This window comes from Varanus komodoensis, unplaced genomic scaffold, assembly GCF_004798865.1.
Source record: "Varanus komodoensis strain SLA01 unplaced genomic scaffold, ASM479886v1 scaffold6_2, whole genome shotgun sequence".
Lineage (NCBI taxonomy): Eukaryota > Metazoa > Chordata > Lepidosauria > Squamata > Varanidae > Varanus > Varanus komodoensis.
Genome location: NW_025336346.1, coordinates 23,237,683 through 23,250,612, shown reverse-complemented (window position 1 = coordinate 23,250,612; position 12,930 = coordinate 23,237,683). Strand labels below are relative to the sequence as shown.

At 39.7% G+C, this 12,930-nt stretch overlaps 1 protein-coding gene across 13 annotated transcripts in view; it reads right to left on the bottom strand.

The window, feature by feature from the left end:
- Positions 1 to 12,930, bottom strand: part of TMCC1 (transmembrane and coiled-coil domain family 1) — a 135,355-nt gene that overhangs the window by 27,966 nt on the left and 94,459 nt on the right. Inside the window, exon 1 of one of the 13 annotated variants that reach the window (XM_044451400.1) lies at positions 8,269 to 8,313. The exons of the other annotated variants lie outside the window; for them this stretch is intronic. Within the exon in view, the coding sequence (XP_044307335.1) occupies positions 8,269 to 8,298 (30 nt within the window). The 5' untranslated portion in view covers positions 8,299 to 8,313. Of the gene's footprint in view, positions 1 to 8,268; positions 8,314 to 12,930 lie in introns of those variants that run through there. 13 annotated transcript variants of the gene reach the window in all.

Genomic DNA, 12,930 nt, shown 5'->3' with positions numbered 1-12,930 from the left:
GGCAGCAGCAATGGTGCTTGATCCTACTTCTGAAGCATTTTCTACTAAATACTTAGTTTTAGCAAAAGCTTTGATTGGTGCAAGAGCACATTCTCTATCGATAAACAAAAAAAGCTTGGCTTTTTTTGAAAACTATTTTCTCAGAGCACTGTATCTGTGTTCAGGAACAACTTATTTTTACTGTCCTTATAGTGCTGAGGGCCTTACATATGTACTTAAGCATGAGCATCTTCTACTCCAGGTTTGGAAATCAGTCAAATCATATCTTCTGACATGAAGTTACCAAAGTGTAAAATAAACATTTTATCTACTCTCCTCTATGCACTGGAGTCATATGATAACAGAAGCATCAACCATTTAATTTAATTTAATAGACATGTGCATAACTCTATGAGACAAGACAAGAAATTCAGTGCTTTTCATTCTACAAGATGCAGAGAAATAGAAAGCCTGCTATTTTCACTTTTACTTCTGCTTATGTTGCGGTATGATGTGCCAGTGGGGGAAAAAAGACAGCTAGTTTTATTTCAGAAGGACACTGGATAAGGGTATTTGCCCATACTTGCTCTTTGTCCAAAACCAATGATGATTCTGCAGTATGTTTTATACCTCCATGAAGTTCATTGCATAGCTGAAAAAACAAAACAACCATTTACATCAAAAGATTTGCCTGCCCAAAGCATCTCTCTGACACACTGAGATTACCTCCTACAAAAGAATGTGCTGTTTATAATCAAGATTAACACTCACTCAGACAGGAGGTTCTATACTTCCAAGCTTCTTAATTGCAGATGTTTATACGACTACTGGATAACAAACAGCCAAGCCAGCAAGAGGACGGAGGAAAATTATTTCCAAGAATATGTCTTATCAATGAGGCTAAGTTACTACTGGAGTTCTAAAGAAAGCAGCCAAATCAGATGCAGCAATGTTTTCTAGATGATCTCACCTTGACAGGCGCACTGAAATGCTTTTCACAGCACACACAGGTACAGCAGCACCACATAAACATTGCTGCATGGCCCATCAGCAATGCCTTGCCCTGTGCTAGGTACTGCTCGGACCGAGTCCCGGAGTGCCTACTCTGCTCCCTACATCTGCAAGACTGAAAGAGCTCTGGGCAGTTGCTGTATAAACAGACTATTTGCCAAAACAAGCAGCTCAGTGTGCTCCAGTATCATTGATGCAAATGAACAGTTACATTGAGCTCACGGATGGTATATGTCTCTTCAGCAGAAAACATTTTTTTTAAAAAAAATGCAAGCTCACTGGCACTTGGATTTAAAGTTGCAGAGTACACAGCTGTATGCCCATTACAATCTATTTCACTTATATACCTTCTCAGCCCCTGGATATGCAAGCTTTGGGTTCCTATTTCCACTCCATGTCTACTTCAGAACCAGGGCAGGGATGTGTACAGAATGTGAGTGGAAGAAGACTAAACGCAAATGTCTTCAAAGTTGTCCTGATGTCGTGTTCCTGGCTGTTATTTTGCCACTACAGAGACCACAAAATTCACCTTAGAAGGCCATGTGGAAATTTTGGTGTTGGGAGAACAAGCACTGGTACCTATTCTGATTCATTTTTCTTTCTTATTTTGAAGTACCCAATTCCCACAGTACTTCCATACAGCTGTATTTTATAGCATCTTTTTAGCAGCGAGTCCTTGTTAATCAGAACAATCCCCTTCCTATTTTCTGTAATTTCAAGTTATCTTAAATGTTGGAAATGCTGCCATATTATTAGATGCTCTTGTGCACCTATTGCACTACTATGAAAGGGAGAAATGGCATGCTCCATCCACATAGGACTCATTCAAAAAGCATTCAGTCTCTGATGTAAATAAAACTAGTTATCTAAGACACGTATGGTAAATATGATCCTAGAAAAGGAAGAAACCTGTTTTGTAAGGTTTCTTGCTATTTACAGAATCTTGAAACTTGAAACCAACAGTTGAGTATCTATGATTTTTGGAAGTACTAGTAGAAGACTAAACAAACCTTATACATAGCAAACTTCAAACAACCTATCATTTTCAGTTTTACTTCTATTAAGAAAAACCCTCATTCTTCATTCCAACAGTCTTATTTTCCTCTGCTCTGTTAACTCATCTCTGAAGTTGAAACATTACATCATGGGTCCTCAAACTATGGCCCATGGGCCGGATTCGGCCCGCCTCAGAGGTTTTGGACTCGCTCAGAGTAAATGATCTCCGAGTGAGCAAGTCGCCGCCGTGCACCTGCCCCCACCTCACCTCACCTCACCCCGCCCCACCCCTGCCCTGCCTTGCTGCGTGCCCTCCGCCCCCACTCCCTCTCCAAACCATGCCCACCACCAGCACCTTTCAACTGGCCCCCTGTCAAAAAAGTTTGAGGACCCCTGCATTACATACACAAATGTACAGGTTTTTAAAGGTTTTCTTCAGTAGTGTTGCCTGCTTTTGTGAAAGCATACTCACACAAGCACTGACATTTCATGGCTCCAGTTCTGTTTCTTATTGCTTCAGCATTTTCTTAAAGGTGACAGCACTGCATGAAATAATTTAACTAGTGGTTCAGAAGCCACAAGCTGCAGTACTTTTGAAAAAAAGAAGACAACATTGTATACTCATATGTGTCTCAATGCCAAAAGAGAATGTCAAGTGTTTCTAGAGTAGCCAGGATTACCTTGTTCACAGGATGTTATGCACTTAAAGGCTTCAGCATCAGCCAAGCCCACATACTAGTGCCAGCCAGTGCACTGTGGCAGTAAAGTGGGTGGGTTTGAGATTAAGGTGATCTGAGTTCTAGTCCCTGCTCAGCTATGGCGCCAAATGGGTGGCTTTGGGCCGGTCACAGATTCACGGCCTAAACTACATCACAGGATTGTTGCTGTAGGTAAGACTGAGGGCAGGAGGAGGATGTAAGCCCCTTTGAATTATTAAAAAACAAACAAACAGGTGGGATATAAATAAATGCATAAATAAATAATAATTTAACAAATGAATTAATGAATAAATAATAGTCTCTTCCTGCTTTCTTTTTCCAACTACTGAATTCTGAAGTACATTAGTGACATGCTAGGTACAATGAAATGTCAGCTTTCTTTATCTCCAGTGATTCTTCCTGGAGCTCAAGCTGCTTAATAGAACAGAAAATAGAAAGAGGAGAATCAAGAATTCTGATGGGGCTTAAAAACTTTTGAACTGAATACTCACATGAGTGTAGTTAACAAGGGAAGCCTTTACAAGTATGTTTGGAATAATAATTTTAGAAATAATGGAAAAGGAAGAGTATAATGTCTTTGCTGAAAAGAAGGCTGATGTCAGAAATTTTAAGTAATTAAAAATAAAAACAGCAGCAAAAGAATTATGAGGTGGTAAGATACTTTTAGAACAGAGACTGTGTAAACATTTCTATAGGTTTTACCAAAGTGATATTTTGTGAATGAAATAAAATCTATAGCATGGCCTATACTGTCCCCCAATTTTTATTTTCTATACTTAAAATATTTTATGTTCGACATTCATGAAAGAAGGACTACTTAAAGTATATACTGCTCTCCTCTGAGAAGACAGAAGAAATTAAAGATGGAAGAATTGATCCTTTACAGAATGAGAAGCCATGGCTTCTGTCTCATCTGCAAAATCAGTCATCATAGTCCCTGCTAATGTCAGATGTAGAGTTCCCCATCTTTGAGGTTGATTCCATTTTTCTATTCCCATGGAAGACACGCTTGTTATATCAGAACTTACAATTCTTGTTGTATAAGTCCAGATCTGTGTTATAAACACAGACTCACCTAACAGAATGAACGAACAAACGAACACATACTGTTTTGTTTACATACACTCCTCCTCACTGTATTTTATCATCAGTTGCCCAGTACTGTAAAATATTTATCAGTATGCTGTCTGGCAATATTCATACAATGGCTGAAATATGTGGTGTGCTGAAGGTTGTCCCTTCTGAATAGCTGGGTAGTTTTTTAAAAGTAAAAAATCTTTACATTTAAGGTCATCCAAGAAGCTTATACCTGAAATTTGACAGCTGTTGCACTGCCCAAGTGACATTTTGCTTTAGCAGTCTGCTCAATCATTCGCCATGGCAGTTGAAAACACCACTGTAATCCTCCCTTCATTTGAATTTGAGGTGTCTATATAGATCAAAAGTGGACAATTTGTGGCTTCTAGAGGTTTGGGCCCACAAATCTCATCAGTCTAACCAATGCAATCAATGGGAGTTGTATGACTAGCGTATATGAAGGGCCACATATTCACCACTACTAGCATACACAGATAAATCATACTGTGTAAGCTAAACTAGCAGCAGGAGAATTAAGCCATTCAGCTCTGCATGTAGTTGTTTGTGTAGCCAAACTGGCAACACCTGAATCAGAACCAAGGTTTGCAGAAGTACAAAAGAAAACTACACCCTTTATAAATGACCATAAGGAGCGGGGGGGGGGGGGGGGGCAAACAATCCAGTGAGAACTGAAAGCACTCTGCAACTGTGCAGCATAGTTGTAGGCTGACTGGCATGTCACAGTAAGTCACCTTGGGGTAATTTACTTGTGTGACTCTAGGGCACAGGCCTCCACCATACTGAATATGCAAGGGACATCTGGCAATCAATTACTGTGCCTTGTCATGTCACATGAATCTGGGCAGCAGGGTTATGTGAATGTTTAAAAAGCCATGGAGGGCTGCTTTGACTGTGTGAACCAGGTCTGTGTGTGTGTGTTGGGGGGGGGGGACAGAAAACTGGGAGGGAGGGGAAATTGCGCAGAGTGGCTGGAATTGTGAACAGCAGCACTTGACATTGCAACTTTTTACTGCCAGTCCCCTTGTTAACACTGCATACAAAGTAAACCATACATGTGTGTGCAAACTTTAGGGACCTGAAGATAGTATGACAGTTCTATGATAAATAAGCATCCATACTTTTCTGTTCAGTTAGTCTGTGGGCTAAATCCTAAAGTAGAACTCTTCTTATATCAACTATGTGAACGAAGACAGTAGTAGGACAAAAACAAAAGGGAAAAAAGATTAGCATGTGAATCTAAGGCCAACAATACTATTTTCAGGTCACTGAAGACTATTTGTAAACAGCCTTAGTTTTAATCCTTAAATAGCTAAATTATTAGAGCTGTGTTTTCAATGCATTGGAGAATGTTACTCTGAATAAAGGGTTTTTTTCCCCCTTAAGCCAGTTTTTATAAAGAATCCTTGTGTGCATACATAAATGAACACAACTATTTGTGGAATGCATGGCCCTTCAAAAGCCGCTTGTTATATAATTCTGGGGGAAAGGACTCTAAATGAAAGAAAAATGCTTTACAGAAGCAGCATGATGGGTTGGGGGTGTGTGGAGAAGAATTATATGCATGACTGTTTCATTATACACTGTAGGAAAGAATAAATATCCAGCATAAGTAGAGAGAAAGGGGCTAAATTTCAAATGTTATATAATATGCTGAAGATGATATAAGAAACTGGAACATGGATTATAAAAACAAAATTCATACCAAACAAAATTCATGCTATTTCCTTCTAATTATGTTTACTATCTGTAATCAGATAAAGAAAATAAACGCATCAATTAAAATAAATGTATATTTTACTGCAGGGGTAGGCCACTTCAAAATGGACAAAACCAGCCTGTTAATTATGATTTTCCACTGCATCACCTGCTTCACTGGAGGATGTTGGACCTCCCCCTTTTGGTGCATCTACCTTGACAGTTTCCTGCCTTTACTGCTGCTTTTCCACTGACAACTCAGCAACTGGTCCCAGGTCCCCCAGTGTGCAACGTAGCCTAGATGCACCCTTGCTCTATCAATTTCCATGTACATACAAAGAAATTGACTGGATAAGTTTACACATACTGGAAAGTGCAATGAGAGTGCAATTGTGAAAGACCAACAAAGACAACAAAATAGAAATAAAAACATTTACAATACAGTAATATTTGCAAGGTGACTTATGAGTGTTGCACGCTAAATGCCAACTGTAACTGACATATTTACCTACACAGAAATTATGAGCACAAAGGAATATTAATAATGAATTAGTTGCATGCATGATCACCACTGTCATCAACAATTCAAATGTACCACTGTTAAATATATAGGAGATGAAGTGCCAAATGGGAAATGACTTCAGGTAGCAAAATAGCCACCTTTAAGATATAAGAATGTGTGTGTGCATGTGCACAAGCATGCAGAGAAACTTGGTAGCATACTCAGTACTTATCTTATATGACCAGATATCACAGCAACTATGATACTTCATGTGTGTGCATACATTGTAATTCTCTAGCTCTAACCCACATCATTACATTCACAGCATAAGAGTCATGCTGAATCAGACTAAGGTTTATGCAGAGCAGCATTGTGTCTACCACAGTGGCCAACAATGAGGAATAATGCAGCGAAGCGCAGTACATTAATTCCTCTCCCATAGGACAGTAGCTGGCACTCATGCAGATAAAAACAGAATAGATCTACGTGAGACCATCACTCAACCCACTGAACTGACCCTGGCAATGCCCATGGGATGAAGAGAAGTAGGTTTTGCTACTCCCATCAGTGCTCCCTGTTCACTTTATAGAATATAATAAGAAACAATGATAATTTGTGTGACTTCTTTCTGCATTGTCCTAACTTGAACTGTATTTTGGGCAGTGCAAGAAAGCAGCATTACCGTGATATTGTGAGGACAGCATTGGACTTGGATGAGGGGAGGCCTGGATTCAAATCTCATTAAGCCCAAGTATTTCACTTGAACTCCTTGGGAAGTTGCTATATGTCAGTCTAAGCTAATTTACAGAGATTTTGGAGTGATCAATTCCCTCAAAATATCCCTCCTGAAATGTTCTCCTTTCCACTTATCCATCTTTTAATTGGCAATGGCTTTGCAATGAATTCTGAAGTTTAGCAGTGACAGAGAGATTCCACAAAAAATGAAAGGAAATAATTTAAATGCTTTTCTTTCCTCTTTTCTTTGTCCCAACAAAGCAGCTCTGTTCCAGAAGCAAGAACTAGGAGATCAAGTACAGTATGTCATTCTTTTCTTTTCATTCCTATGGACTGCTTATTTGCAAATACTCTTCCATTCCTCCCTTACTTTCACATCTCCTGATAGAACTGGTAGCTGATTTGAAAGCTGAACAATACCACAAGCAACTGACCTTTCATAACCTCTGAGCAAACAAATTGTGATTCACTCATGCTGACAAAGGATCAAAGTAAAGCCAAACATTGCTGCAAACATTGAAAGATTAATCATAAGACAAAAGAAATTAAGTCTTTCTGGAACAGCAATGGTGGTGAAAGGAATTTTGTTTTTCAGTTCTTAAGAACTGGTATGCCTGAAGGAATATTAACAGGTCCAATTGATTAGGAGAGCAGCTTTTACCAAATTAAAACACTGAGGACCATTTATTTTCTGATTTTTAAACCCAAGCTCCTGCATGCATATCTAATAATCAATGCCTCCTAATAGGTAAGACATGTGAACTTACTTAAGATAAGAAATGGAAGTTCTCCTTTCACTAAAATATTTATGCCACTCATTTGAGCTTCCTTTGGGTTTTGTGTAAGACAAATCTGTGTTTTGCCTCTGTGAAATTTTAACATGTTCATGCAAGATTGAATTTCAGTTTGTTGCTAAAGCAAAGTCTGACCTCAAAGCCCTGAGGAGGAAAATATCACTCTGTGTAAGTACAAAGTGGTTCTATAATGAGGATGAAAAGGGACAAGAACCATTTGTATTACAATTCATAACACATAAGAATGGCTGTTTTACAATGCCCATTTATTCTTCCATCATAAAAGCAAGATCAAAAAAACCCAAACAAACCATGTGGAAGCATACTATTTCTTAGCGGTTCTATTTATATCATATAATCAAAACATAAAATGTAAGCATATCAAGTATTTATTGCTCCAAAACAGCAAGCAACAGAAAGCATGTGGATAAATAATACCTAATTCATCTAAACCTCCCATAGCTGAATCCTTTTACATAATGAACACATTTTATGGCTGCTACATATCAACATATTTTATGTCCATCTTTTCTTGAGACTCATTCCTGTATCTGCCTGGAAAAACCAAGATTTTGTTGTATTTCTGTGATAACACTAGTAGCAGCTATTTTAAAAGTGAATGCAGTATCAGAAGGAATGCTTAAATTGTGGTTATTCACTGCCTATTTACATGTTGAGCTAGCTCGCTCTCTCTCTCTCTCCCCATCAAAGCACCACCGTTGAAGGAAAGTTAACGTACTGTCTCAGAAGAGGATGGTGAGGTTTCCATGCTGGCTTTAAAACAAGCAAAAGAATGTGCAGTTGAGCCCAAGGCTTCTCTTTAGCTTGAACATGTTGTCCTAGAGAGTAAAGTTAAGCAGAGCATTGCTCCAGCCTTGTTAGGCTGAATTCTATCCTGACAATGCAGTCTGAATAGAATATGAGAGCAGGGGCACCCTAGGCATGTTGGCAGCAGAGCTGTGTGTGGATGTTCCAGAAAGAAACAGTGACTCCGAACAAGTGAATTGCCTGTGTATCACATGAACAATCTTCAGCTGTGTGGCTCACTGAAAGTATTCCCAGACTCAGAGAAAGAAAATGTGGAGCTCATTTCTTGTTGCAGTACAGCTATGTATAAAATATACAAAACGAGCAAGAACACATCTCGGTGACTTTTAGCACTGCATGTCAAGTTGAACTGAAAGCTATGCTAGAATACTCATTGCAAGTCTGCATTTTTTTGTTCAGTTTTAATAGTGGCAACTTGTAAAGAGCTCCCCTGCTACTACTGAGGTAGATGAGATGTGTGTTTAACCTAGTGTTTTTGACCCAATAAGCACCTTCTTATAGAAGCCATAGTTTGCCTACCACTATTTGGGGGGCGAGGAGTGACTGGTGGACCATGGATTTCCAAGTTAGGTTTTCAAACATGTTTCAGTCCCATTACCTCTCATACTAGAAATTTAGCATGAATTCCTTGGCTTGCAAAAGGAGATTAGCAAAGGTACTGTCAAGCAACTAATATTCCTCCCACCCGTAAAGTTCAGTTTACTTTCAGAAAGCCAGAAGAGGAGGGAAAACCTAGGAGAATACACCTGTGATGAGGGTGGATGAGCCTGCTTCTTCACCTCATCTCACCTCATCAGACATAGGCTGGGTTCAGTGCATGGCTTTTTGCCTGGAGGTGCCTGACAGGCAATCAAGTAGTTTCTACTCTACCATGGTTTCTACCCTCCTTGCTCAGTCCTCCCACTGTTGGCAAGCATTCTATCAACCACCATGCTTGGAATTCAATTCCAGCTGCATGGCTGAAGTCGCTCCTGCAGCCATTGCCCATTCTAGTGTACTTTATGGTAGTTGCATACCAGTACTGCTGAGTTTGGAACACTAAAGAAACAATGGTGAAGCATGGAAACCATAAAGCAGACCATGCCAGCTGTGACCTATCCTGCACCACATCTGTGAGATAAGGGGAAACATACTACTGGAAAAGAACCTGGAGCTACCAGGCCAGGTGCAGACATGGACACTGTGGCAGTGGATGCTGGCGAGGAACAACTCCCCCTGCCATCTGAGCCTGACACCAGCTGGCGTGTGGTGCAGGTCCTGTATCTGTGCAGTGGTGCACAAATGTGCAGTGAAGGAGTGGGTAGAGGTGGGGCCACTTGCATGTGGTGCAGAGCAGGGCAGCAGGGGGGAGTGTTCCTGCAGTGCTCTTGTAAAGCAACAGTACTATTCTAGTGAGCAGCCTGCTGCATCACTGAGCGGCAGGAAAAAACTAAAAAAGGTAGCTGGCTGAGGCACACCCAGGGGACTGTGCTGGCTAATGGGGGAGAGACAGGAGTGGTGTACTCCGGGGAAGACTCTGAGTCATGGGGGCTGATGGGATATCTGCTGCCATTTAGAGGCGGGGGAGACTGCTCATGAGTAGTTACCATGCAAGGGTGAGACCTCAGGACACGAGGCGAGATAGCATGACACCCAGTGACACATGGAGGACATACTCCAGTAATGTGGAGCTGCCCTTCTGCATCTTACCGGATAAAATGAAAGCATGTGCAGCTAGCTTGCTATATGAAGTAGTTGCTGCACCACAGCATTTTTACTTGTTAATACAGATCAAAGTCAAAAGAGGTGACAACCAGTTTTTTGTGCCTCCCTAACCATACTGGGTCGTCTTTTACTTTTTAATATAAACTTGTCTTGAGAGTTTTAGTCCATGCAACCATATTTTCAATTCACCAATTAGTTATACCAGATTTTCACAAACTGTCAGATCAATTTTGACTTCTTTTGGAATCTAAATTACAACTTTCAGTACTTGTCCTAATTAGTTCTAATAAAAAAATGAAATTTTCTAGGAAGATTGAATGTGCAAGAAATAGTCTGAATTTGAGTTTATTCATAATACATCTTTCCTTATTATAAGTCCCAATACTAAGAGAATACAAAAAGTAAATTAGGAGCCATTTTAAAGTTAAGTAACTAGATTCTAAAGTGGGTCCTAGATTAAATCAAGGCAGAGCTTTCCATAGAAGTAAAAATGACAAAGTTGGGGTTGTCATACTTTGGATGCATCATGAAAAGGCAAGACTCACTGAAGAAGACAATCGTGTTAGGGAAAAGTTGAAGGCAGAAAACAAAAGGGAAGGCAAAATACGAGATGGACTGAACCGAAAGCAAGCCACAGTCTTGAGCGTGGGAAAGTGGAATGGGTCTGTCATGTCATGGACAAGATAAAGAACATAGCTTTCATTCATAAGGTTGCCATAAGTCAGAGACAACTTGATAGCACATAACAAACAACTAGAGTCTCATACTGATGTAAATAAGTTAATAAAACATAGCTATCAGAAGAAGAACTGACTGTTTAACAGAGGAAGAAGCTTTAGTTTATATATCCATAGATTTTCTTTTATAAATGGTTTCTTTGCATACTAAACATCAATATTCCCTACAGTTTATTAATATAACAAGCATAAATGACTCGATATTCAGAAAAACCTAATGGAAATAGATGGTGTATACCATTCTAGAACTAGCAAAGATAATCTTTTCAACAAGCAAGCTGTACAAACCCTATATACTGTGAAACTCTTCACAATTCTGTATATAGGAAGCACTTCCATTTTGGTCTATTAAGAGCTAATCAAAAACCAAATAAGCACAATGCAACCAAAATAAAACAATTTTAGGTCTAATAACCTCAGTCTTAAAGTTTAGCATATACTCAATTTTTCAAATCAATGAGACCTTCAAATGTTTCACCAACTGAACTCCAGTGCATATAAGGCAACTTACAATAGTTCTCTATCATAGATTTAATCTGAAAGAAAACATTTAATATCCCTGCTTCAGCCCCATGGCTTTATTCATGATTTTAAGTAGTTCTCCAAACTCACAATTTAAATTCCTGCAGCGATTTAGCAAAATGCATTTTATGTGTCAGTACAGTCTTGTAACTGTATAGTTTTGTAGATATCTGTGGCAACTAAAAACTGCATGTAGGTGACTAGATACAGTCCCAGTACTGGAAGTCCCTTACATATGAACCTTCAAGTTGCGAATTTTCAAAGATGCAAACATGCTTTTGTGTACTTTACAGTAATAATGAGAGAAAAGTCCAGCAAAGCATATCACAGATTGCACGAACCAAACGGCAACGCCATAAGAGGAAGAACCCATCAGATGAACAACATGGGTATACTTCCACACTGCCATGTACCCAGAACAACATGGGTATACTTCCACACTGCCAAGTACCCAGACGTTCTCCAGTGCTGCTATAAACCTATTACAGTACAGTACTATACACATAGGCTAACTCTGTTGAACTTACGAGCACAGACTTGGAACAGAACTTGTTCACATGTAGGGGACTTCCTGTACTGCAACTGTGAAGCTGTCCCCCATTACTTTCCCAAACATGCATATATTTAATTTATATCATGGCAGACAAACAATAAAGTTGCACCATCCACTGTTGGTCAAACTAACGTAGATGTCAATGGCTTTTGACAGCCTGGACACTCCGTTCTAGAAGGAAGAAGACACAGATGGTAACAACCACATTATTCTACTTTGCTTTGCTGGCTGCTGCCATCTTTGATGCACTTCCACCATCTCTTTTGGCAGAAAAATGAACATAGTTACAGCAGTTAAGCTCTTCTATTTCAGTAGCTAAGAAGCATATGGGGGCACTATGGCTCTTTCAGTATGCTCTCTTTCTTTGCCAAATTGAGAGAGAACATTCGCATGCAATAGTAGCTCAGTGAGAGGAGAAGAGCACATCATCCAAGCATTTCATTTGTGGTGAAGGGTGGAGGGGTACTTCTGATGTTATTTCCTCACTGTTGCTAAAATGTGGTCATGTACGGAAGACAAGGGACCAGCATTTGAAAGAAACTGCTGACATAATTAACCCAGTATTTCCTTTACAGCTTTACCCCTACTCTAATTATGTCCATTTAGCACCGTTCCTTCCCAACTAAGCCTGCTCTTTACATGAATAAATAGGAAGTAATAAAGCACCTTTGTAAAGAAGCCTACAAAAATTAGAAGCCTCCAAGATGTATTACCAGCCTGCTGTGAGATGACAGAACAGTGGAAGGACAGTGTAACAGAGAAGCTTAGATAAATATATACATGTAGTTAATTACTGCACCTACGTACACATACACTTGATATGTTCATTGACATTATGCTGACACCTTTGTCAAGAATCTAATTTGTTCCAGATGCAGCAGCACAGCCATAGGGAGGGAAGGCTATCAAGGACAAGAATGCCCTGGATGCCTGCAGAAGGGCAAGAGTAACTGCATGTAGCTTCCTCTGCTGATTAAAAGGATTTACCCCCATGAAACCAGGGAAACATGCAAAGCCTCACTGCCAAGTTACTCCCAGCCAGTCATACACAAGAGCA